This window comes from Cynocephalus volans, chromosome 3, assembly GCF_027409185.1.
Source record: "Cynocephalus volans isolate mCynVol1 chromosome 3, mCynVol1.pri, whole genome shotgun sequence".
Classification (NCBI taxonomy): Eukaryota; Metazoa; Chordata; class Mammalia; order Dermoptera; family Cynocephalidae; genus Cynocephalus; species Cynocephalus volans.
Window position 1 is genome coordinate 71,618,276 of NC_084462.1, and position 27,949 is coordinate 71,646,224.

Sequence of the window (27,949 nt, forward strand, 5' to 3'; positions counted from 1 at the left end):
TGTGTGCACATGCACATGCATATGTGTCTGTGTGTACATGCGTGTGTGTGTTCGTTCATTCCTGGGACAGTTTTGGAGGGAGGGTGGGCTTCTCTCTGCAACTGCAGCTCCACTTCTTTGACCCTTCTGTGGCCACAGCCTCCCAGCTCTGCAGAGTGGACACTGGTGTCTCTCTTCTGTGACATGCCCTCACCGGCTAGACACCTTTGCTTCTTCATTCCCGTGTGCTTTCCTGACCAATGCCCTCTTCCCCAAGCTGCCTGCTGCTGACCAGACTGATAGTCCATTCATGGTATGGGCTTTGTAAACAAGGCACTAATGGGTCAACACATTCATCCTCCCCCATCCCCACTCCAGAGCCATGACACTAAATTCATGTGGCAGATCAGGAATCATGAAGACAGGGTTGGCAGGTACATGGTGACTTGATGTCACTGCCCTCTCCTGTACCCACAGCAAGTGCTGCTCATCAATCACATACTCTTGCCCACTGAGCCCAGACTTGACCTCAGAATCTTTCTTAATTCCATGCTCCAGGCAGCACTAGTAATCAACTGGCATGGGTAAGTGAGGTAACACATATCTAGCATCCCTACTGTAAGGTCCTCCAGTTTTAACTCCGGGGACTCTGATTCTAATGATGAAACTTTTGGTCACTGCGTCTGTATGCTAGGAAAACAAGGAAGCGAGGAAGAAACCACCTGTTTCTGTACAATAGGGCCTGTTCAACTAAGTGCCCCCAGTCATCACCCTTAAACACTCAGACCAGGGGTTCAGTGTCCAGGGGAAGGATGGTGGGGCACACACAGATTCAGAGTCCCTATCTAGCAGGCTCTGGGACCTCACGTACATCAGTTAACCTCGCTGACCATCAATTTTCCCTTTGCTGCAACATAGTAGGGTTGTCATGGAGATTGAATGATAGCACACGTGAGTGTTCCTTGAAACTTATAAAGTGCCCTACCCCCTAAGGAGTGACAATGATAAACGTTCTATTCTGCTGATTGGTTTCATTTATCTAAAAGTTTTGGCTCATGGCAGAAGCCCACCCCTTCAATTGCATGGGCCCCAAGTTTGGTGGTCCTGTTAGTGGCAACAACCAGGCAGAGGCATGGCTTGGATGGGCATCAAGTCCAGACATGCCCTGAAAATGCCTCACAGAGGAAGGAGTCACAGAGTAGGCGTCTGAGGTCCTAGCTCTGATGCTACCACTGACCCGCTGTGTACCCTGAGCAAACCTCTCTGTTACTTTGCGTTGCTTCCCTCCCCATGGATTTGTCACCCCACTTTCCCTGGGTGACAGAGACACAAAGGATTACTCAAAGCCCATCTCTTCCAAGCAGTGAGAGGCCCCAAAGTGGTTAACCTCCCGCTGGAACCCTCAAGTGAGAAGAAACCCTTCCTTGGGAAATTAACACCAAATTGGGGTTCTCTTCCTGCATTTATTTTCCAGACCAGGAAGTTACAGGAAGAGACATAGGTGGGGTTAGAGTTTAACAGTATAGGCTGGTAACTTTCAGTGAAACAAGCCAGATGACACTCCAGTAGACAATTAAGTGGTCCTATCAACAAAAGCTTGATCTTAGCAAACATTCCTTCCTATAGCAATTTCTCAGTATCTTTACATATCAATCAGTAACTAATCTGTCTTTGAGCCAGCAACCTGCTGTTCCACAATCCTCATCATGCAACAGAGACTTATAGCCTGAGAGAAATTTCCAGTCCTCCATAAGGTTAATATTTGAAACTGCAAGACTTTGGTAAACCAGGCCCTGTGAAGTACATATGTTTTATAGTATACTCCACATCTCCCCCATTTTATTTATTTCAAAGAAAAGCAAAACTATAGATCAGATTGGCATAGTTAAGACAAAAAGCATTTTGTTAAAGCAAAGTTAGTATTATTTAGCATGGCAAGTCCTTTTAATTTACTTCAGGTGAGGACTGGTGATATCTCTCAGGGCAGCTGCAGCGGCATCACTCCAGGTGCTGTGAATTGGATGTAACTAGCAATTGTTGAAACTCCAGGAAAGGGATTCTGTTTCATGTAATAGTTGATTCTGAGTTCAGGGAGTTTGTTAATGTTAAAACTGTCCATTACATTACTGTTTCCAAAGCATCTAGTCTTTTGTAAAATTTTTGATCAATTACAAGTCTTTTGCTTAAGAACAGGATGTCTCATCCAAGTTACAAACACCCTCTTTAAGGCCAGGAAAATTTAGAGAACTGCTTTTGTAGAGAAGACATTATTTCCCCCTTTATGATCAAGGCATTCCTCATAAAAGCATTGATGATCAATATATAGATTGAAAATGTCTTACTTTTCGTTGCATAAATCTCTCCGTGTTGGGAAAGCTCTTCCCTGGGTGGTGATAGAAGCATCTCGGCTCACTTTCTTTCAGAGATCTGTCCCACATTGCTGGGAAGACTGTTTCCCAGGTTGTGTTTTGTCCCACGTCAGGGGGAAAGATGAACAGCAGGATGAAGCAGCAGTTTTAGGCCAAATTTACAGCAAACGTAGAGAGGTCAGAGCTTGGAAATGAGACGTGCTATCTTATATCCAAAGTTCTAAATTCTATCCTGTTATAAAGAGAGAGTTAATTTTCATTGAACTTATAAAAATAGTCACATTGCCATAATAATCATAAGGATACTTAAAGTTATTAAATTTTGGAGGGGAACAAATAAGGAGAAAACAGATGCTTTTATCTCTGTTTTAAGTGACATTTTACTAAACTGTTGTTAGTTATGGATAGCTTGAGAGAGAGAGAGAGTTTTCTTACATTTGGAAAACATTAGGAGAACCAGCAGTGTTTTAAAATAAGGAAATTGTAAAGACCCATAATTCTTTTTAATTAGTTTACCAATTAACTTTTGTTGTTTTGACCTTAGTGAACAATTTCATAAACCCATCAGTTTCTTCATTAGAATTTTGGAACTGTAGTTTAAAGCTATGCTCAAAGTTTGTCAGAAAGTGTACCTATCAGAGTTTTTTCATGAAATATTTGAAGACATAACATTTTAAAATTATAATTAAACCAAGATTATGACTAGTAGCATTTATATTAAGACACAGATATTTAAGAACCTTACAAGATTTTGGAACACATATCCATAACACCTTCAGTACTGACAATGCTTTCCCATATAGTTTAATTTATTAAATAAGCCAATTAGTTTTGATACATTTTTTATGTATCCTTTGAGAAACTCCAGGGCCCTTGGAATTCCCTAAAGTTATTTAAACTTTCAGAATTTCGTGTTGGAAACCTTTGTTAAATAACAAAAAAGCTTAAAACGCTTAGTTGAATAAGATCACAAATTACTACAAAAAATAAAACCAAAGTGACAAAGGGTTTCAAAGGCAGATAGCACAAGAACTTATTATGAAATAAGTTTTTTAAACCAGTTATCTAAGGGACAAAGAAAACCCTTTACAACTTTGCATCAAGAGCAGTTAAGTGAAAAGACCTTTAGTAATTCTGTTTGATTAGTAAACCCAGCAACAATGTGTGTTGATAAGAACATTTTTATGCATTCAGGTTAGTAAATAAGTGTCCATTTATCAGAGCAAATTATACAAAACCCAGTTTGAGTTTTAGCTATATTTGCCAAATACATATTTATGGTTTCCCAGCCAAAAACTTGGTGTATTAGATCTATACCTTATCAGTTAATGCTAACTAGGGCCATGCGATATTTGGCATAGGTTTCTTTTCACTAGCCATTTCAGGTCCCAGGTTTCCATGTGGCATCTGGAGCCATGTGGAATCCAGAGAGGCAGAGGGTGGTATTCACTATGTCTAAAAGATATGTCTCTCCCAGCATGGCCAGGAGGCAGAGCTGAGATAACAAGCAGACATATTGACCTAGAGACAAATTTAGGTAAAAGGTTTGAATCAAATTTTTAAAATATATTTATCAAAACTTTAGAAGATTTAAGTCATGTGAACTTGAAAAGTATACTTATTTATTTAATGAGCGTGCATTAATTATAAGCCAATTTGTTATAAGCACATAACACAATTACATAAACAGACATGAACATATAGACATAACATACAGGTTACAAACACATATATGCAGACATAAACAACAAGAACAAATAAGGATCTTATAGGTTTTGTTCAAGATGTAATAAAAAGCTCACTAGTAAAAAGGACAGTCAGGTTTAGATTGTGTTTTTTCCAAAAGACTTCTTGGTGAGGCTTCACCTTGCCTTAAAGAAAGCAAGATAACAAGTTTACATTGTGAAACAAAGTATGCAAACGTTTTCAAGAAGATGCAGAGAAGACTTTCTTCCTTTAAGAAGATAGCATAAAATTTTACAATAGAATTTTGTGAAGAAATACATAGATGAGACTAGAAGAGAATTTAGAAGTCTGTTTAAGATGCCAGAAAATTTGAGACCATCTAGTTAAACAGGTAGATTTTAGGTTAGTTTTTGTTTCTCAAACGGCTTACTGAGCTCAAGAGCTGAGACACCAATCAGAGATGAAATCATTTGACTCTTGAGGTTTTTAGGAGAAGAGCAGTAGACCCAAAGTGTTGTGATTGGCGCCATGGCTGCTTTTCTTCATAAAATCCCTGAGTCTTTAGCGAAAAAGAGTAGCACATGCAGTTAAGAAAAGAACCACTGCTTTTAAGAGAGGAGAGAAGCATTGTGCAGATAAGAAAAACATGCTCAAACAATACCAACACTGTAAAGAAATATTAACTTCTTTTACTTTAGATTGCCCAATTTAAAGTTTTCTCAGTCACTGGCAAAGTTTTATCCTTTTTAGGTGACATAAACATGTCTTAGTTTTTTGTTAAGGTCTTGGATAGGTCTCAGAGCAACTTGACATAGATTCCTAGTTGTTAAGTGGGAAGCCTTAATGAGACCCATTGCATAAATAACCAGTGACCAATTTGTTCCCAAATTTTTATGTTAAGGCTCCCTTCCCTGAGGTATCAAGGACATGGTTGTTTAATATCCACTAACAGTCTTACAAGCTGCCATTCACTTACTTACAGCCTGCTGCTTTAAGGAGACATAGGAGTTGTAATGTATTTTCAGTCTCCCCTTCGTTAACGAATTATCCATATTTTAAAAGTAAAGAAAGCAAAAAAATATTGCAGGGTTGAAAAACCCTAACTTTGACCTGCTGCAGGTGTGCAGTCACTAATCAAAAAGCCACCTGTGAGTCCCTTACCAGGGTGTGTTTCCCTTATTAGGGACTCCCTTACTGAGATGAACGGACGTTCTGTTCCTCTCTAATGCTTGGCAGGTCAGTCTCCAATCCATGGAGAACGTCCTCACACGGGGCACCATTTTGTTGCTTTGAATTGCTTCGCCCCTCACAGATTTGTCACCCCACTTTCCGTGGGTGACGGAGATACAAAGGATTACTCAAATCCCATCTCTTCCAAGCAGTGAGAGGCCCCAAAGTGATTAATCTCCCGCCAGAACCCTCAAGCGAGAGGGAACCCTCCTTTGGGAAATTAATACCAAATTGGGGTTCTCTTCCTGCATTTATTTTCCAGACCAGGAAGTTACAGGAAGAGACATAGGTGGGGTTAGAGTTTAACAGTATAGGCTGGTAACTTTCAGTGAAACAAGCCAGATGACACTCCAGTAGACAATTAAGTGGTCCTATCAACAAAAGCTTGATCTTAGCAAACATTCCTTCCTATAGCAATTTCTCAGTATCTTTACATATCAATCAGTAACTAATCTGTCTTTGAGCCAGCAACCTGCTGTTCCACAATCCTTATCCTACAACAGAGACTTATAGCCTGAAGGAAATTTCCAGTCCTCCGCAAGGTTAATATTTGAAACTGCAAGACTTTGGAAAACCAGGCCCTGTGAAGTACATATGCTTTATAGTATATTCCACACCTCTCAACCTCTGGTGCTGTACCACATGCATCTACCGAGGGTGAATGATGCTAGCTCATTCTGCCAAGGTCCTGTAAGGGTAAACAATGACAGATGTGAGGAGAACCAGAAATCCAAGGTGCCATAGAGATAGGAGTTGTTATTTCTTGTGATTTGCCAAAGCAAAACCGGTGGCTCAACCAAGGCTTCCTACCTGGAAGAATCAGTTAATTGACATGTGACTTAACCAAACAGGGGGAGGTGAGAAGTTCGTTTCCTGACCCTTTAGCAGGCAGAGATGAGAGAAGGGAGACAGAGAGGGAGGCGAAGGGAGAGGAACAGGAGAGAAGAGGGGAAAGAAAGGAAAAGGAAGAGGTGACCAGCAGAAGCTAGCCACAGCAGGCTGTAGGAAGGGGTAGTGGAGGAGGACAGGGAAAGACCGAGTCTTCCCTTCAGACTGGGTCTCCCAAAGAGTAGATTTCATGCCTCCCCTATCAGACTGTGGGCTCTCCCAGCAGGAACCATGTCAACCACCTCATACAGGGGCTCCCCGAGGATTGGGGAACATACTCTCCCCACAGCCAAGACCCTCTGAGGTAGGTCACCTGCCGGTGGGTCCCAATACACCCCTGGGGCCCACACCTCTGCCTGCCTGACTCCTCTGCTTCTCTCCTCTTCCCCCACCCCAGGGTTCACAGACACCTTCAACATGGACACCAGGAAGCCCCGGGTCATCCCTGGCTCCAGGACTGCCTTCTTTGGCTACACAGTGCAGCAGCATGACATCGATGGCAAGAAGTGGTGAGTGAGAGTGGCTGCCCCCACCCAGCCCTGCACCCTCCCATCCCTGGCCCCTCCACTCTGCCCGGAGCCCAGCGGCTGCCTGGTGGCCCTCACACGTAGACCCTCCCATTTCCAGTGACTTGACTCTGTCCCGGAGGTCCCAAGCTGCACAGGCTGTGCCCCTGACTATGAAACCCTGAGCATTCAATTTCTCGGGCCCTCTATCTTCTTATGTGTGAAATAGGAATGAACGACCCCTCCTTCCCTGGGTTTTGCACAGGTAGCAGGCGCCCGGGCACCAATAGTTAGTCCTCTCCCTTCCCCCTCAGGCCCTGTTGTCTCACCCATGGGGGCAGCACCTCTGCTCCTGTCCACTTGGAGAGCTGTTGGGGGTGGGGCAAAGGGAAGGGAGAGCAAGACCAAGTGGAGAGAGAGAAAGGCCCCCAGGCCCCCTCGCCCCCGCAGGGCAGAGGCAATCAAAAGAAGGGAAGGGCTCATCTCTAGGTTTTAATATAACTTTATTGCAGTATATCTTATCATATAATTCACTCATTCCATGTGTACAAGCCAATAATTTTTTTAATCAATTAACCAAGTTGTGCAACCACCACCCCAAATCAGTTGTGGAATATTTTCATCATCCAATAAGATCCCTCATGTAGATTTACGGTTTATCCCCATTCTCCTCCCTGATGGATTTTAGCTGACAGAAGGCAAGGCCTGCCTGCCTTCCTGGAATACGAAGAGCCAGCGGGCCTCTGGTTGGCCCTTTTAGAAGCCCTTGAGGAGTCAAGGGACCTCATGAACACTGGTGATCAGCGTTCTACACTGCCCGCCTTCCAACCTGGCTCTGCCGACCCTCCCACTCTCCCGCCCCCTTTCCTCTGCTCAGCACTCTAGCCATGCTGCATCAGTCCTGTATCCCAGTCCCTGGACCTCTGCACTTGCTCCTTCTTCCTCCTGTGACGTCTCACCTCCCACTCTGCTCACCCACCCCACCATCCAGACCTGGCTGATTCTCGTAATTTTTTTTTTTTTTTTTTTTTGTAAAGGAGTATCTTACTTATTATCTTACTTTTGAGGTACAATTCACATACAAGAAAGTGTAGATATCTTGACTGTACAGCTCAATGAACTTTCACCTATGAACATGCCCATGTAATCACCTCCCAGACCAATATGTAGAACATTTCCAGCTTCCCAGAAGGCTCCTTTGTGCCTCCCCCTGAGTCATTGTCCATCCAGGTGACCACTATTCTGACTCGCATCACCATAGATTAGTTTTGCCTGTTTTGAACTTCATGTAGATGATATCACACCATAGGTTCTCCTTTGTACCTGACCTCTTTTGCTCAATGTTATGTCTGTGAGACTTAACATACTGAATGTATCATACTTCGTACTTGTCCGTCGATGCTATTATTCCATTGTGTTAATATACCACGATTTATTTATTTATTCTTCTATTGATGGTTATTTGGATTGTTTCCATTTGGGCTATTTTGAATAGAGACTCTTATTAACATTCTTGTACATGTCTTTTGATGGACATATGTACTCATTTTTATTGGTAATATACTTAGGGGTGGAATTGCTGAGTTAAAGGAGAGATGTATGTTTAACATTAGTTGAATCTGCCAAGCATTTTTTCCAAAGCGGTTTACCAGTTTAAACTCTAGTAAAATAGACTTCTAGTTGTTCCACATTCTCACTAACACATGGTATTATCAGTCGTTTTAATTTAGCCCTTCTGATGGCATGTAGTGGTATCTCATTGTGGGTTTAATTTGCATTTCTCTAATTACTAATGATGTTGAGCAACTTTTCATAAATTTACTGGCCATTTTGATATCCCCTTTTGTGAAGTGTTTGATCAGATCTTTTGCCCGTTTTTAAACTGTGTTTTGTGTCTTTTTCTTACTGAGTTACAGGACTTTAACATATGTGCTCTATATACAGAGCCTTTGTCAGATGGAAGCATTGCAAATATTGTTTTCTAATCTGTGGCTTGCCTTTTCCTTCTCGTAGTGGTACTTTTTGATGAACAGAAGTTCTTAACTTTAATAAAGCCTAATTTATCAATCTTTTGTATGGTTAATGTTTTTGTGGGTTTCATTTAAGAAATTTTGGCCTCTCCTAAAATTATGAAGATGTTCTCCTCTGTTTTCTTCCAGAAGTTTGATGTTTTTGCTTTCTCATTTAAGTTAATGATTCAACTCAAATTAATTTTTGTGTAAGGTGTGAGATAATGGTCAAAGGTTTGGGGAATTTTTTTTCCATGTGAATATTCAATTGATGAATTAATATTTTAATTAACTTGTTAAAAGGCCATTTTCTCCACCAAATTCTAGTGTCATCTTTGTTGAAAATCAGGTGATCATATATATGTGAGTCTGTTTCTTGGCTCTATTTTATTCCATTTGTCTGTTGATCTAAACTTGCACCAATAAAAAGCTGCTTTGGTTACTGTAGCTTTAAAGTAAGTCTTGAAGTTAAGTTTTGTGAGTCCTCCACATTTGTTTTTTTTTTTTTTTTTTTTTTTTTTAATTTTATTTTGTCGATATACATTGTAGCTGATTAATGCTCCCCATCACCAAAACCTCCCTCCCTTCTCCCTCCCCCCCTCCCCCCCAACCATGTCCTTTCTGTTTGTTTGTTGTATCAACTTCAAATAATTGTGGTTGTTATATCTTCTTCCCCCCCCCCCCCCGGTTTGTGTGTGTATGTGTGTATGTGTGTGTGTGAATTTATATATTAATTTTTAGCTCCCACCAATAAGTGAGAACATGTGGTATTTCTCTTTCTGTGCCTGACTTGTTTCACTTAATATAATTCTCTCGAGGTCCATCCATGTTGTTGCAAATGGCAGTATTTCATTCGTTTTTATAGCTGAGTAGTATTCCATTGTGTAGATGTACCACATTTTCCGTATCCACTCATCTGATGATGGGCATTTGGGCTGGTTCCAACTCTTGGCTATTGTAAAGAGTGCTGCGATGAACATTGGGGAACAGGTATACCTTCGACTTGATGATTTCCATTCCTCTGGGTATATTCCCAACACTGGGATGGCTGGGTCGTATGGTAGATCTATTTGCAATTGTTTAAGGAACCTCCATACCATTTTCCATAGAGGCTGCACCATTTTGCAGTCCCACCAACAATGTATGAGAGTTCCTTTTTCTCCGCAGCCTCGCCAGCATTTATCGTTCAGAGTCTTTTGGATTTTAGCCATCCTAACTGGGGTTAGATGGTATCTCAATGTGGTTTTGATTTGCATTTCCCGGATGCTGAGTGATGTTGAGCATTTTTTCATATGTCTGTTGGCCATTTGGATATCTTCCTTAGAGAAATGCCTACTTAGCTCTTTTGCCCATTTTTTAATTGGGTTGCTTGTTTTCTTCTTGTAAAGTTGTTTGAGTTCCTTATATATTCTGGATATTAATCCTTTGTCAGATGTATATTTTGCAAATATTTTCTCCCACTCTGTTGGTTGTCTTTTAACTCTTTTAATTGTTTCTTTTGCTGTGCAGAAGCTTTTTAGTTTGATATAATCCCATTTGTTTATTTTTCCTTTGGTTGCCCGTGCTTTTGGGGTCGTATTCATGAAGTCTGTGCCCAGTCCTATTTCCTGAAGTGTTTCCCCTATGTTTTCTTTAAGAAGTTTTATTGTCTCAGGGTGTATATTTAAATCCTTAATCCATTTTGAGTTGATTTTAGTATACGGTGAGAGGTATGGATCTAGTTTAATTCTCCTGCATATCGATATCCAGTTATCCCAGCACCACTTGCTGAAGAGGCAGTCCCTTCCCCAGTGAATAGGCTTGGTGCCTTTGTCAAAGATCAGATGGCAGTAAGTGTGTGGGTTGATTTCTGGATTCTCTATTCTATTCCATTGGTCAGTGTGTCTGTTTTTATGCCAGTACCATACTGTTTTGGTTATTATAGCTTTGTAGTATAGCTTAAAGTCAGGTAGTGTTATGCCTCCAGCTTTATTTTTTTTGCTCAGCATTGCTTTGGCTATTCGTGGTCTTTTATTGTTCCATATAAATGTCTGAATAGTTTTTTCCATTTCTGAGAAAAATGTCTTTGGAATTTTGATGGGGATTGCATTGAATTTGTATATCACTTTGGGTAGTATGGACATTTTCACTATGTTGATTCTTCCAATCCAAGAGCATGGAATATCTTTCCATCTTCTTGTATCCTCTCTAATTTCTCTCAGCAGTGGTTTGTAGTTCTCATTATAGAGATTGTTCACCTCCTTGGTTAACTCAATTCCTAAGTATTTTATTTTTTTGGTGGCTATTGTAAATGGGCAGGCTTTCTTGATTTCTCCTTCTGCATGTTCACTATTGGAGAAAAGAAATGCTACTGATTTTTGTGTGTTGATTTTGTATCCTGCTACTGTGCTGAAATCATTTATCAATTCCAACAGTTTTTTTGTAGAGGTTTTAGGCTGTTCGATATATAGGATCATGTCATCTGCAAACAGGGACAGTTTGACTTCATCTTTTCCAATCTGGATGCCCTTTATTTCCTTCTCTTCTCTGATTGCTCTGGCTAGTACTTCCAACACTATGTTGAATAGGAGTGGTGAGAGTGGGCATCCTTGTCTGGTGCCTGTTCTTAAAGGAAAAGCTTTCAGCTTTTCCCCATTCAGGATGATATTGGCAGTGGGTTTGTCATATATGGCTTTAATTATGTTGAGATACTTTCCCTCTATACCTAACTTATAGAGGGTCTTTGTCATGAATGAGTGCTGAACTTTATCAAATGCTTTTTCAGCATCTATAGAGATGATCATATGGTCCTTGTGTTTGAGTTTATTAATATGGTGTATCACATTTATTGATTTGCGTATGTTGAACCAACCTTGCATCCCTGGGATGAATCCCACTTGATCGTGATGAATAATTTTTCGTATGTGTTGCTGTATTCTGTTTGCTAGTATTTTAGTGAGGATTTTTGCATCTATATTCATCAAGGATATCGGCCTGTAGTTTTCTTTTTTGGTTATATCTTTACCTGGTTTTGGTATCAGGATGATGTTTGCTTCATAGAATGAGTTTGGGAGATTTGCGTCCGTTTCAATCTTTTGGAATAGTTTGTAAAGAATCGGTGTCAATTCCTCTTTGAATGTTTGGTAAAATTCTGCTGTGAATCCATCTGGTCCTGGGCTTTTCTTTGTTGGGAGCCTTCTGATAACAGCTTCAATCTCTTTTATTGTTATTGGTCTGTTCAAATTTTCTACGTCTTCACGGTTCAGTTTTGGGAGCTTGTGTGTGTCCAGAAATTTATCCATTTCCTCCAGATTTTCAAATTTGTTGGCGTATAGTTGTTTATAGTAGTCTCGAATGATTCCTTGTATTTCAGATGAATCAGTTGTAATATCGCCTTTTTCATTTCTAATTTTTGTTATTTGAGTCTTCTCTCTTCTTTTTTTTGTTAGCCATGCTAATGGTTTGTCAATTTTATTTATCTTTTCAAAAAACCAACTTTTTGATTCGTTGATCTTTTGAATTGTTTTTTGGTTTTCAATTTCATTCAGTTCTGCTCTGATCTTAATGATTTCTTTCCGTCTGTTAACTTTAGGTTTGGATTGTTCTTGTTTTTCTAGTTCTTGAAGGTGAAGTGTTAGGTTGTTCACTTGCCATCTTTCCATTCTTCTGAAGTGAGCATTTAATGCAATAAATTTTCCCCTCAATACTGCTTTTGCAGTATCCCACAGGTTTTGGTATGATGTATCATTGTTTTCATTAGTTTCAATAAACTTTTTGATTTCCTGCTTGATTTCTTCTTGGACCCATATGTCATTAAGTAGAATGCTGTTTAATTTCCATGTGTTTGTATAGTTTCCAGAGTTTTGTTTGTTATTAATTTCTAGTTTTAATCCATTGTGGTCTGAGAAGATACATGGGATAATTCCAATTTTTTTGAATTTATTGAGACTTGATTTGTGACCTAATATGTGATCTATCTTGGAGAATGATCCATGTGCTGATGAGAAGAATGAATATTCTGAGGTTGTTGGGTGGAATGTTCTGTAGATATCTGCCAATTCCAATTGGTCTAGAGTCTTGTTTAGATCTTGTGTTTCTCTACTGATTCTTTGCCTAGATGATCTGTCTAATATTGACAGTGGAGTGTTCAGGTCCCCTGCTATTATGGTATTAGTGTCTATTTCCTTCTTTAGGTCTAATAGAGTTTGTTTTATAAATCTGGCTGCTCCAACATTGGGTGCGTACATATTTATGATTGTTATGTCTTCTTGATGGATCAGTCCTTTTATCATTAAGTAGTGTCCCTCATTGTCTCTTTTTATGGTTTTTAGTTTAAAGTCTATTTTGTCAGATATAAGAATAGCCACTCCAGCTCGTTTTTCTTTTCTGTTTGCATGGTAAATCTTTTTCCATCCTTTCACTCTTAGTCTGTGTGAATCTTTATGGGTGAGGTGGGTCTCTTGTAGGCAGCATATAGTTGGGTCCTGCTTTTTGATCCAGTCAGCCAGTCTGTGTCTTTTAATTGGGAATTTAAGCCTTTAACATTAAGAGTTGTTATTGAAAGGTGTTGATTTATTCTTAGCATTTTATTGGTTGTTTGGTTGTCTTAGGTGTCTTTTGTTCCTTGCTTTCTGATTTACTGTTTGGTTTCTTTGTTTGTTGGTCCCTTAGGTTGTAGATAGTGTTTTTGTTAGCTTGTTTTCTCTTCATGAATGCCATTTTTATTGTACTAGCGGGTTTAGATTTTTCTTAGGTTTTTATGGCAGTGGTAGTTATTTTTCAGGAACCAAACCCAGTACTCCCTTGAGGATTTCTTGTAAGGGTGGTCTTGTGGTAGTGAACTCCCGCAGTTTTTGTTTGTCTGAGAAATATACTATTTGCCCCTCATTTCGGAAGGATAGCCTTGCAGGGTAGAGTATTCTTGGCTGGCAATCTTTGTCTTTTAGTATTTTGAAAATATCATCCCATTCCTTTCTAGCTTTTAGGGTTTGTGATGAAAAGTCTGATGTTAACCTGATTGGGGCTCCCTTATAGGTGATTTGACGCTTCTCTCTTGCAGCTTTTAAGATTCTCTCTTTGTCTCTGAGTTTTGCCAATTTGACTATGACATGTCTTGGAGAAGGCCTTTTTGGGTTGAATACGTTTGGAGATCGTTGAGCTTCCTGGATCTGAAGATCTGTGATTTTTCCTATACCTGGGAAGTTTTCTGCCACTATTTTGTTGAATATGTTTTCAATGGAATCTCCATTTTCCTCCCCTTCTGGAATACCCATGACTCGGATATTTGAGCGCTTGAGGTTGTCTGATATCTCTCTCAGATTTTCTTCCATGTCCTTGATTCTTTTTTCTCTCTTTTTGTCTGCTTGTGTTATTTCAAACAGCCCATCTTCAAGTTCAGAGGTTCTCTCTTCAACTTCGACAAGCCTGCTGGTTAAACTCTCCGTTGTGTTTTTTATTTCGCTGAATAACTTCTTCAGTTCAGCAAGTTCTGCTACATTTTTTTTCAGGACATTGATTTCCTTGTATATTTCCTCTTTCAGATCCTGTATACTTTTCCTCATTTCATCATGATGTCTAGCTGAGTTTTCTTGTATCTCATTCAGTTTCCTTAGAATTATCACTCGAAATTCCTTGTCAGTTATTTCAAGGGCTTCTTGTTCTTTAGGATCTAGAGTATGAGATTTATTAACTTTTGGTGGTGTGCTTTCTTGATTTTTTGTATTTCTGGTGTCTTTTTTTTGGTGTTTATTCATTGTGGCAGGGGGTTTCACAGTCCACCGGTTTAAGACTAATGACTAACTAGGATGTTGCTGTGGTTGCCAATTTGGTATGGCTCCCGCCGTGACTGCTCAGTTGGCCTCTAGTGTCTTGTGTGTGTGGTTGCCTCGGGTCTTGGGCTTCTCCGGGGATCCACCTTTCTGGTCAGCTTGTACTCTGCTGGGCTGGTGGATCACGTACCACAGGGTGTGTGATCTCTGTTGAGCTTTCACTTTCTGTACAGGACTTCTCCCCGTTCCGTGTGCTCTGGCCCAGGCTGTTAGATCGTGCAGTGGCGACCCCACCGGGTGTGTGGTTTCTGTCGAGTCTCCACCTCCCTGGCCGCACGTCTCCCCCCTCTGTGCACACTGTGCTGGGTTGGGGCTTGTCTTCTGCACCCCTCGTCTATCAGCTGGGCCTTCAAGACCCTGCTCAGCACCGCCTCGCCCAGGAAGTCTACCAGGTTTCTGCTAGGCACAGACGACCGGTCTCTCTGGGTGCCTTTGTAGCACTGTGTAGATCTTTCTCGGGTCTTGTTCACCTTTGTATCCCCCCGGTATAAACCGAGTCTAGTGCCCGCCTGCAGCCTGCTCTCCGGCAGGTTCAAGCGGACCTGGGAACTCTCCTACCACACTATTCCCAACCAGAAATTCGTTAGGCTTTTTTCCAAACTGGTGGTCGCAGAGATGGTATCTGCCTCCCAGTAACAGGAAGTTTACCGGGGCCGGAGTCCAGGGTGTGGTGGAGTGACAGTCGGCCCGCCCGTACTTCCTAGCCCTCCCAAAACTGGTCGGGACGCCCCACACCCCCAGCGCTGCCAGAGAACCGTGGAGAGAGTGGGAGAGGAGGCCGGCCCGCAGGGTCCGGAAAGCCCCGCGCCAGGCCAAGCAAATGGGCTCAGTGATGGCCGAGCAGGGCGGAGCTGCCCGCACCTGGGAAAATGGAGGCAGCACCGGGGCAGTGAGTGGCCTGGTGGTGCAGGCGGGGAGCCGCGCGGGCATCCACCCCCCGAACAGAGCTGTGCCAGGGATCACTCACAGTGCTGTGCCAGGTCGGGCGCTCGCTCTGTCTCTGGTTTGTTGCCTTCCGTGTTCTCGGCGCTGCCGCCTCGGGCTGCTCAGTCGCGGCGCGGCTCGGGCGCTCCCAGGAGTCTTCTTTAATGCCGGCCTGAAACCTCGAATCCTGGATAGGGCAGCTGGCCGCCTTCAGTGCGGCCCCAGCCTCCGGGATCCTGGCTGCATCCACAGCAGCCCTGGCGCCGTGTTCCCTGTTTCAAGACTCACTTTTGCAGCTAAGAATCAGTTCTTTTCCTGCTCCACACTTCAAAGCTGTTGCCTGTAAATGAGGCAGCCTCTCCTGCCGGGGGCAAAGTGGCGTTGAGCCCCCACGACCGGCCAGCAGCAGCAGTCCTCCCTTAAGAGATGGCCAGAGGAAGGTCCACAAGTTTCCCGGCTGCCCGAGGCCCAGTGGCCACCTTTTCCACCTCAGCTACTCCGCGCCAGCCGCCGCAGCCGCCGCCATCTTGAAACTCCAGTTTTTAAATTTTATTTTGTCGATATACATTGTAGCTGATTATTGCTCCCCATCACCAAAACCTCCCTCCCTTCTCCCTCCCCCCCTCCCCCCCAACAATGTCCTTTCTGTTTGCTTGTTGTATCAACTTCAAATAATTGTGGTTGTTATATCTTCTTCCCCCCCACCGGTTTGTGTGTGTGTGTGTGTATGTGTGTGTGTGTGTGAAGTTATATATTAATTTTTAGCTCCCTCCAATAAGTGAGAACATGTGGTATTTCTCTTTCTGTGCCTGACTTGTTTCACTTAATATAATTCTCTCAAGGTCCATCCATGTTGTTGCAAATGGCAGTATTTCATTCGTTTTTATAGCTGAGTAGTATTCCATTGTGTAGATGTACCACATTTTCCGTATCCACTCATCTGATGATGGGCATTTGGGCTGGTTCCAACTCTTGGCTATTGTAAAGAGTGCTGCGATGAACATTGGGGAACAGGTATACCTTCGACTTGATGATTTCCATTCCTCTGGGTATATTCCCAACAGTGGGATGGCTGGGTCGTATGGTAGATCTATTTGTAATTGTTTAAGGAACCTCCATACCATTTTCCATAGAGGCTGCACCATTTTGCAGTCCCACTAACAATGTATGAGAGTTCCTTTTTCTCCGCAGCCTCGCCAGCATTTATCGTTCAGAGTCTTTTGGATTTTAGCCATCCTAACTGGGGTTAGATGGTATCTCAATGTGGTTTTGATTTGCATTTCCCGGATGCTGAGTGATGTTGAGCATTTTTTCATATGTCTGTTGGCCATTTGGATATCTTCCTTAGAGAAATGCCTATTTAGCTCTTTTGCCCATTTTTTAATTGGGTTGCTTGTTTTCTTCTTGTAAAGTTGTTTGAGTTCCTTATATATTCTGGATATTAATCCTTTGTCAGATGTATATTTTGCAAATATTTTCTCCCACTCTGTTGGTTGTCTTTTAACTCTTTTAATTGTTTCTTTTGCTGTGCAGAAGCTTTTTAGTTTGATATAATCCCATTTGTTTATTTTTCCTTTGGTTGCCCGTGCTTTTGGGGTCGTATTCATGAAGTCTGTGCCCAGTCCTATTTCCTGAAGTGTTTTCCCTATGTTTTCTTTAAGAAGTTTTATTGTCTCAGGGTGTATATTTAAATCCTTAATCCATTTTGAGTTGATTTTAGTATACGGTGAGAGGTATGGATCTAGTTTCATTCTCCTGTATATGGATATCCAGTTATCCCAGCACCACTTGCTGAAGAGGCAGTCCCTTCCCCAGTGAATAGGCTTGGTGCCTTTGTCAAAGATCAGATGGCAGTAAGTGTGTGGGTTGATTTCTGGATTCTCTATTCTATTCCATTGGTCAGTGTGTCTGTTTTTATGCCAGTACCATACTGTTTTGGTTATTATAGCTTTGTAGTATAGCTTAAAGTCAGGTAGTGTTATGCCTCCAGCTTTATTTTTTTTGCTCAGCATTGCTTTGGCTATTCGTGGTCTTTTATTGTTCCATATAAATGTCTGAATAGTTTTTTCCATTTCTGAGAAAAATGTCATTGGAATTTTGATGGGGATTGCATTGAATTTGTATATCACTTTGGGTAGTATGGACATTTTCACTATGTTGATTCTTCCAATCCAAGAGCATGGAATATCTTTCCATCTTCTTGTATCCTCTCTAATTTCTCTCAGCAGTGGTTTGTAGTTCTCATTATAGAGATTGTTCACCTCCTTGGTTAACTCAATTCCTAAGTATTTTATTTTTTTGGTGGCTATTGTAAATGGGCAGGCTTTCTTGATTTCTCATTCTGCATGTTCACTATTGGAGAAAAGAAATGCTACTGATTTTTGTGTGTTGATTTTGTATCCTGCTACTGTGCTGAAATCATTTATCAATTCCAACAGTTTTTTTGTAGAGGTTTTAGGCTGTTCGATATATAGGATCATGTCATCTGCAAACAGGGACAGTTTGACTTCATCTTTTCCAATCTGGATGCCCTTTATTTCCTTCTCTTCTCTGATTGCTCTGGCTAGTACTTCCAACACTATGTTGAATAGGAGTGGTGAGAGTGGGCATCCTTGTCTAGTGCCTGTTCTTAAAGGAAAAGCTTTCAGCTTATCCCCATTCAGGATGATATTGGCTGTGGGTTTGGCATATATGGCTTTAATTATGTTGAGATACTTTCCCTCTATACCTAACTTATAGAGGGTCTTTGTCATGAATGAGTGCTGAACTTTATCAAATGCTTTTTCAGCATCTATAGAGATGATCATATGGTCCTTGTGTTTGAGTTTATTAATATGGTGTATCACATTTATTGATTTGCGTATGTTGAACCAACCTTGCATCCCTGGGATGAATCCCACTTGATCGTGATGAATAATTTTTCGTATGTGTTGCTGTATTCTGTTTGCTAGTATTTTAGTGAGGATTTTTGCATCTATATTCATCAAGGATATTGGCCTGTAGTTTTCCTTTTTGGTTATATCTTTACCTGGTTTTGGTATCAGGATGATGTTTGCTTCATAGAATGAGTTTGGGAGATTTGCGTCCATTTCAATCTTTTGGAATAGTTTGTAAAGAATCGGTGTCAATTCCTCTTTGAATGTTTGGTAAAATTCTGCTGTGAATCCATCTGGTCCTGGGCTTTTCTTTGTTGGGAGCCTTCTGATAACAGCTTCAATCTCCTTTATAGTTATTGGTCTGTTCAAATTTTCTACGTCTTCACGGTTCAGTTTTGGGAGCTTGTGTGTGTCCAGAAATTTATCCATTTCCTCCAGATTTTCAAATTTGTTGGCGTATAGTTGTTTATAGTAGTCTCAAATGATTCCTTGTATTTCAGATGAATCAGTTGTAATATCGCCTTTTTCATTTCTAATTTTTGTTATTTGAGTCTTCTCTCTTCTTTTTTTTGTTAGCCATGCTAATGGTTTGTCAATTTTATTTATCTTTTCAAAAAACCAACTTTTTGATTCGTTGATCTTTTGAATTGTTTTTTGGTTTTCAATTTCATTCAGTTCTGCTCTGATCTTAATGATTTCTTTCCGTCTGCTAACTTTAGGATTGGATTGTTCTTGTTTTTCTAGTTCTTTAAGGTGAAGTGTTAGGTTGTTCACTTGCCATCTTTCTATTCTTCTGAAGTGAGCATTTAATGCAATAAATTTTCCCCTCAATACTGCTTTTGCAGTATCCCACAGGTTTTGGTATGATGTATCATTGTTTTCATTAGTTTCAATAAACTTTTTGATTTCCTGCTTGATTTCTTCTTGGACCCATATGTCATTAAGTAGAATGCTGTTTAATTTCCAAGTGTTTGTATAGTTTCCAGAGTTTTGTTTGTTATTAATTTCTAGTTTTAATCCATTGTGGTCTGAGAAGATACATGGGATAATTCCAATTTTTTTGAATTTATTGAGACTTGATTTGTGACCTAATATGTGATCTATCCTGGAGAATGATCCATGTGCTGATGAGAAGAATGAATATTCTGAGGTTGTTGGGTGGAATGTTCTGTAGATATCTGCCAATTCCAATTGGTCTAGAGTCTTGTTTAGATCTTGTGTTTCTCTACTGATTCTTTGCCTAGATGATCTGTCTAATATTGACAGTGGAGTGTTCAGGTCCCCTGCTATTATGGTATTAGTGTCTATTTCCTTCTTTAGGTCTAATAGAGTTTGTTTTATAAATCTGGCTGCTCCAACATTGGGTGCGTACATATTTATGATTGTTATGTCTTCTTGATGGATCAGTCCTTTTATCATTAAGTAGTGTCCCTCATTGTCTCTTTTTATGGTTTTTAGTTTAAAGTCTATTTTGTCAGATATAAGAATAGCCACTCCAGCTCGTTTTTCTTTTCTGTTTGCATGGTAAATCTTTTTCCATCCTTTCACTCTTAGTCTGTGTGAATCTTTATGGGTGAGGTGGGTCTCTTGTAGGCAGCATATAGTTGGGTCCTGCTTTTTGATCCAGTCAGCCAGTCTGTGTCTTTTAATTGGGGAATTTAAGCCTTTAACATTAAGAGTTGTTATTGAAAGGTGTTGATTTATTCCTAGCATTTTATTGGTTGTTTGGTTGTCTTAGGTGTCTTTTGTTCCTTGCTTTCTGATTTACTGTTTGGTTTCTTTGTTTGTTGGTTCCTTAGGTTGTAGATAGTGTTTTTGTTAGCTTGTTTTCTCTTCATGAATGCCATTTTTATTGTACTAGCGGGTTTAGATTTTTCTTAGGTTTTTATGGCAGTGGTAGTTATTTTTCAGGAACCAAACCCAGTACTCCCTTGAGGATTTCTTGTAAGGGTGGTCGTTTGGTAATGAACTCCCGCAGTTTTTGTTTGTCTGAGAAATATACTATTTGCCCCTCATTTCGGAAGGATAGCCTTGCAGGGTAGAGTATTCTTGGCTGGCAATCTTTGTCTTTTAGTATTTTGAAAATATCATCCCATTCCTTTCTAGCTTTTAGGGTTTGTGATGAAAAGTCTGATGTTAACCTGATTGGGGCTCCCTTATAGGTGATTTGACGCTTCTCTCTTGCAGCTTTTAAGATTCTCTCTTTGTCTCTGAGTTTTGCCAATTTGACTATGACATGTCTTGGAGAAGGCCTTTTTGGGTTGAATACGTTTGGAGATCGTTGAGCTTCCTGGATCTGAAGATCTGTGATTTTTCCTATACCTGGGAAGTTTTCTGCCACTATTTTGTTGAATATGTTTTCAATGGAATCTCCATTTTCCTCCCCTTCTGGAATACCCATGACTCGGATATTTGAGCGCTTGAGGTTGTCTGATATCTCTCTCAGATTTTCTTCCATGTCCTTGATTCTTTTTTCTTTCTTTTTGTCTGCTTGTGTTATTTCAAACAGCCCATCTTCAAGTTCAGAGGTTCTCTCTTCAACTTCGACAAGCCTGCTGGTTAAACTCTCCGTTGTGTTTTTTATTTCACTGAATAACTTCTTCAGTTCAGCAAGTTCTGCTACATTTTTTTTCAGGACATTGATTTCCTTGTATATTTCCTCTTTCAGATCCTGTATACTTTTCCTCATTTCATCATGATGTCTAGCTGAGTTTTCTTGTATCTCATTCAGTTTCCTTAGAATTATCACTCGAAATTCCTTGTCAGTTATTTCAAGGGCTTCTTGTTCTTTAGGATCTAGAGTATGAGATTTATTAACTTTTGGTGGTGTACTTTCTTGATTTTTTGTATTTCTGGTGTCTTTTTTTTGGTGTTTATTCATTGTGGCAGGGGGTTTCACAGTCCACAGGTTTGAGACTAATGACTAACTAGGATGTTGCTGTGGTTGCCAATTTGGTATGGCTCCCGCCGTGACTCCTCAGTTGGCCTCTAGTGTCTTGTGTGTGTGGTTGCCTCGGGTCTTGGGCTTCTCCGGGGATCCACCTTTCTGGTCAGCTTGTACTCTGCTGGGCTGGTGGATCACGTACCACAGGGTGTGTGATCTCTGTTGAGCTTTCACTTTCTGTACAGGACTTCTCCCCGTTCCGTGTGCTCTGGCCCAGGCTGTTAGATCGTGCAGTGGCGACCCCACCGGGTGTGTGGTTTCTGTCGAGTCTCCGCCTCCCTGGCCGCACGTCTCCCCCCTCTGTGCACACTGTGCTGGGCTGGGGTGTGTCTTCTGCACCCCTCGTCTATCAGCTGGGCCTTCAAGACCCTGCTCAGCACCGCCTCGCCCAGGAAGTCTACCAGGTTTCTGCTAGGCACAGACGACCGGTCTCTCTGGGTGCCTTTGTAGCACTGTGTAGATCTTTCTCGGGTCTTGTTCACCTTTGTATCCCCCCGGTATAAACCGAGTCTAGTGCCCGCCTGCAGCCTGCTCTCCGGCAGGTTCAAGCGGACCTGGGAACTCTCCTACCACACTATTCCCAACCAGAAATTCCTTAGGCTTTTTTCCAAACTGGTGGTCGCAGAGATGGTATCTGCCTCCCAGTAACAGGAAGTTTACCAGGGCCGGAGTCCAGGGTGTGGTGGAGTGACAGTCGGCCCGCCCGTACTTCCTAGCCCTCCCAACACTGGTCAGGACGCCCCACACCCCCAGCCCCGCCAGAGGACCGCGGAGGGAGTGGGAGAGAAGGCCGGCCCGCAGGGTCCGGAAAGCCCCGCGCCAGGCCAAGCAAATGGGCTCAGTGATGGCCGAGCAGGGCGGAGCTGCCCGCACCTGGGAAAATGGAGGCAGCACCGTGGCAGTGAGTGGCCTGGTGGTGCAGGCGGGAGCCGCGTGGGCATCCACCCCCCCGAACAGAGCTGTGCCAGGGATCACTCACAGTGCTGTGCCAGGTCGGGCGCTCGCTCTGTCTCTGGTTTGTTGCCTTCCGTGTTCTCGGCGCTGCCGCCTCGGGCTGCTCAGTCGCGGCGCGGCTCGGGCGCTCCCAGGAGTCTTCTTTAATGCCGGCCTGAAACCTCGAATCCTGAATAGGGCAGCTGGCCGCCTTCAGCGCGGCCCCGGCCTCCGGGATCCTGGCTGCATCCACAGCAGCTCTGGCGCCGTGTTCCCTGTTTCAAGACTCGCTTTTGCAGCTAAGAATCAGTTCTTTTCCTGCTCCACACTTCAAAGCTGTTGCCTGTAAATGAGGCAGCCTCTCCTGCCGGGGGCAAAGTGGCGTTGAGCCCCCACGACCGGCCAGCAGCAGCAGTCCTCCCTTAAGAGATGGCCAGAGGAAGGTCCACAAGTTTCCCGGCTGCCTGAGGCCCAGTGGCCACCTTTTCCACCTCAGCTACTCCGCGCCAGCCGCCGCAGCCGCCGCCATCTTGAAACTCCCCCACATTTGTTTTTGACAAGATTGTTTTAGCTATGCTAGGTCCTTTATACTTCCTAAAATTTTACAGTCAGCTTGTCAATTTTCTACACATAAAATCTGCAAGGATTTTGATTGGAGTTGCTCTGAATTTATAAATAAATTTAGGGAGAAATGAAATCTTAATAATATTGAGTCTTCTAATTTATTAACATGTTTATTCCTCCACTTATTCAGTTTTTTTTAATTTCTCTCAATAATGCTTTGAAATTTTTAGGGTAAAAGTCTTGCATATGTTGTTGGTTTTTTTAAAATTGTGAACAGGTGTTGAATTTTATCAGATGCTTTTTCTGCAACAATTGAGATGATTATAACGAATGGCTCTTCCTTATTCTGTTAATATGGTTAATTACATTGATTTTTTTTTTTTTTTTTTTTTTTTAGTATTAAGCTAAACTTGCATTTCTGGGATAAACCTCACTTGGTCACCATGTATTCTCCCATATATATTCACAGGAATTTTGTTTCCATGAGGCATTTGTTTCTATTTTGTTTAATGAGGGTTACTGGCCTGTAAATTTCCTTTGTTGTACTGCGCTTGTCAGACAATTATTCAGACCTCATAAAATGTGTTGCAAAGCGTTCTCACTTTTTTATTCTCTGGTAGAACATAAGATTTGTTTTATTGTTTCCTTAAACGTTTGGGGGAAATCCATCAGTACAGCATCTGGAGTTTTCTTTGTAGGAAGGTATTTAATCATAGATTTAACTTCTTAAAGATAATGGACTATTTAGATTTCCTATTGCCGCTTATGTTGATTTTGATAACTTGTGTTTTTTAAGTAATTTGTCCATTTTGTTCAAATTTTATTGACAAATATTATTCATGTTAGCCTCCTACTATCTTTTTAATGTCTGTAAAATCTACAGTGACATCCTCTTTTTCGTTCCTCTTATTGGAATTTGTGTTATCTCTCTTGTTCTTGATCAGTATTGCTGCGAGGTTATCAATTTTATTAATGTTTTCTAAGGATCAACTTTGGGCTTTATTGATTTTCTCTATTGAATCACTAGTTTTTCTTTCTTGATTTTGACTCTTACTTTGATCTTTTCTTTCCTTCTGTTTTTAAAATTTAATTTGTTTTAGTTTGTCTTTTTCTAGTTTCTTAATTATGTTGTTGATTTTCTGACTTCTCTTCTGATATATACATATAAAGCTATAAATTTCCTCTAAACATTGCTTTTGCTGCATCCCACAAATTTTGATGTTTCATTATCATTCAGATTTAAATAATTTCTAGTTTCCATCCTGATGTCTTCTTTGATCCATGGGTTATCTAGATGTGTGTTGTTTAATTTCCAAATATTAGGAGATTTTCTGGTTACCTTTCTATTAGAGTTCTAATTTAATTCTGCAGCGGTCAGAAGAGACACTGTATGATTTAAATCCTTTGCTATTTCCTAATACTTTATGATTGAGGATTTGTTCTATTTTAGTAAATTCCCAGAACACTGGAAAAGACTGTCAGTTCTACAGTTCAGTAAGTGTTTTTCTACATATATTAATTAGATCAATTTGGTAGTGTTGTTCAAATAATCTATGTCCCTACTGATTTTTTTTGGTCTCGTTATTATATCAGCTTCTTAGAAAGATTTATTAAGATCTCCAGCTATCTCTGGAGATTTGCCTACCTCTCCTTTTAGTTCTGTTATCTTTTGCTTTACATATTTTGAAGCTGTGTTAATTAGGCATTTATACAAATTTAGGATTGTTATATATTTCTGTTGAATTAACCCATTTACAATTACAAAATGTCCTTCTTTATGTTTAATAAGATTTACTGCCTTAAAGTCTACTTTATCTGATATTAATATAGGCATCCCTGCTGTCTTTTGGCTAATTTTTGTGTGCTCTATCTTTTTCCACCCTTTTGCTTTAAACCTCTTTGTATCTTTATATTTAAAGCATTTCTCTTTTAAACGACATATAGTGTTTTTAATCCAGTCTGACAATCTTTGACTCTTAATTGGCTAATTACATTTAATGTAACAATTGCTATAGTTGTGTTGAACTTCATCATCTTGCCATATATGTTCTACTTGTTGCACCTATTTTTTGTCCCTTTATTTCTCCTTTCTGAACTTCTTTTGAGTTATACAACTACTTTGAATATTTTTTCTTCTCTGCTGTTAGTCTTTTAGTCAGAACTTTTAAATAATCTTTTCGTGTTTGCTCTAGAAATTATAATATGCATTTGTGATTTATTACCATTTACTTTAGTACTTTTACTACAATCTACTTTAGTATTCTTACTACTTCCTAAATAACACAAGAACTTTACAACAGCTTGATTCTAGTGACCTGTCCTATCATTTAGGTCATTTTTTTCATATATTTTACCTATGCATATGTGATAAATTCCACAAGACATTATTATTATTGTTTCTTTACACTGTGAATATTCATATCTACTTACCCACACAGTTAGTTACTCTTTCTGGTGCTCTTCATTTTTTTCAAACAGTCTATACGGTCAGAAATAAATTTATTTTAGCCAGAGAAATCTATTTAGTATTTCTTATAGTGTAAGTCTACTGACAATGGTTCTTTTAGCTTTGGGAGTTGTTTTTTTTGTTTATTTGTTTGTCTGAAAACATCTTTATCTCACCTGAATTTTTGAAGTATATCTTATCTAGGTATAGAATGCTAGATTGGCAGATTTTTTTTTTAAGCACTTTAAAATGTCATTCCTTTATCTGCTGATTTTATAGTTTATGTTGAGATGTAAATCTTCAATTTTATCATTATTCTTGTGAACGTAATACATCATTTTCCTGGGGTCACTTTCTTAAACAGTCTTTAATGTCAGCAGTTTGACTATGATGTACCCAAGTGTAGTTTTCTTTGTATTTGTTCTGCTTATAGTTTCCTAAGCTTCAGACCTGTGGTTGATGTCTTTCATTAGATTTGGAGATTTCTCTATCTTTATTCTTTTAAATATAGCTTCTGTCCCATTTCTTCTCTCCTTTTCTTCTTAGACTCCAATTGCATGTATGTTAGGCGTTCTTGCCAAGATATCTTCTATTGATCCGTCTTCAGGGTCACAAATCCCGCTTTCTGCTGTTATCATGGTTCAGCTAAACCCATCCAGATATCTGTATACTCTTTATTACAGATATTTTATTTTGCAGTTCTTCAATTCCTATTTGATTTTTTTTTTATAGATTCTAATTTTGTGAAAATAATTTATCTTTACCTAATTTGTCCTTCTTTTATTTTATTTTCCTTAACATATTAATCATAATTATTTTGAAGTCCTTGTTGGTTACTCCAATATCTGGATCACCTCTGGTCTACTTCTGGTGACTTTTTATCTCATGGGTATCATTCACTTTTTTCTGATTATTTGCTTGTTTAATAACTTTTTATTCTATGTTGAATTTTATGGATGACACATTGTAGAGACTATATATTATGTCACCTTCTTTTAAAGAATGCTACATTTTGTTTGATAGGCACTTAAATTACTGGTGAAATCACCTAAATCTTACCAAGACATGGTTCAGGTGTTGGTTACAGCAGACCTAATCTAGTTTTGCCCTTACTTCTAGGATGTGGTCTTTGCTCTTAGATGATGTAGACTTTTCTGGGGTCTTAAATGAAATCCCAGGGTATTCACTAAGGTCTGTCCATTCTAGCTGGTCAAGAATCCTTATATATCCCCAAGACTGGAGGCAGCCTCTACAATCTCTGCTCCCAGTGGCTGTTTTCTGATAGATTTTCCAGAGTCTCACATGACACATAAACAGATTAGAAGTCAGACAAGGACCTAAAGGAAGCTTTTAATTTTAACAGAGTTTGGGGGGCTCTTTTCCTTTGGCTCTCTCCTTTCTAGTACGCTGCCCCTCTCAGGTCCTAGTCATCTTTGCAGCCCCAATTCCAGTCACTGTTTCCTCCATCCAACAAGACTGCTCCTCTCTGTCTGTGCTCTATTTCCCTGTGCTACAATAAGGGAGATGCCCCCCAGAGAGAATGCTGGGGTGAATGTGGGTTCAGCTCCTGTATTTCCCTTTTCATAGCATTTATCAAACTGGATAGTAACCTTTCTTCCTGAAATCAGGGGTATAATTCCTGGCACTTAGTAGGTACTCAAAGAACCTTCTTTGAAAGACTGAATAATGATTTGAACCTCTTTCAACCAGCCGAGACATCAGATACATGACATCCATATTCTTTACGTGGTATGAAGGATTAAAGATTAAGTAGAACTGACTCTTCCAAGATAGAATTTATTTGGACCAATATTTGCTTGTTAAACATCTGTTAACAAATTTTACTAGACTCTGCAGAATGTTGGTATGAGTAAAACATGGTTTCACTCTCAAGTAACTCACAGACCAGTTGAGGAGGCAACACTAATATCCTTGAAATAATTTAAAAGCAACACAAGACAAAATATGAGCTGGTGTTAATTATGTTCATCTTTATGAGGCCACTTTCTCCATGAAGACTTTCTAGATCATTCAAAAGTGGCCTTACCTCTCCACGCCTTCTCTCTGATGGCCCATATCACTTCCCACCTTGTGTTAAAGCCACTTGGGCCCATGGCCGATCTCCCCTATGGGACACCAGCTCCTCTCCCTGCCACTGAGAGCACCCAGCTCAGCATCTTGCTCACAGCAGAAACTCAGCCACAGCCTGAAAGGAGGACTTCATAGAAGAGGGGCATTTGAACAGGGTCTTGGGGTTTGGGCTTAGATGAGCAGAAAGATATGGCAGAACTGAATCCTGGTGGCTTTTGCTGATCTGAGTGCAGCCAGGAGCATTGTGGAAGACAACTGCTGCTCCAGGTAGGCAGCATCATACTCACTGAAGCCACTGGACCTGAGCATGTTTACTGCCACCACTGAGCTGAGAGAAACAGAGAGTATGGCCTTGGGGACCCAGGGAGCTGAGCCACATGCAGAATGGACAGGAGTACACTGGACCTTCTAGGGACTCCTCTCCTCACTTGTGTGGAAATCGCTATATATCCTACTTGGTTGCTTCTCCTCCTGGCCCCCATATTCCCCATGTTCCTGTAGATAGCCTTCCAAGATTTTTACTCAGAAATAGGACCCTTTGGGTTTTGATTGTGGGAAAAGAGAGGTTGATGTCAAGCCAATGTCACTTGAGGACACTGGCTGCCTATCATGCACGACCCCCGTGGGGTGTGTTGGTTCAGCTCCCTGCCGGGAGGCTCCTCAAAGGAAGCACAAGAGCGAAGGTTTGAAGTGCAAG

General features: G+C 40.7%; 1 protein-coding gene across 1 annotated transcript in view; it reads left to right on the forward strand.

Moving 5' to 3' along the window:
- The first annotated feature begins 559 nt into the window (after positions 1–559).
- Positions 560–27,949, forward strand: part of ITGA11 (integrin subunit alpha 11) — a 106,328-nt gene continuing 78,938 nt past the window's right edge. Inside the window, exons 1-2 of the mRNA XM_063090032.1 lie at positions 560–563; positions 6,550–6,661. Coding sequence (XP_062946102.1) covers positions 560–563; positions 6,550–6,661 — 116 coding nt within the window. The remainder of the gene's footprint in view (positions 564–6,549; positions 6,662–27,949) is intronic.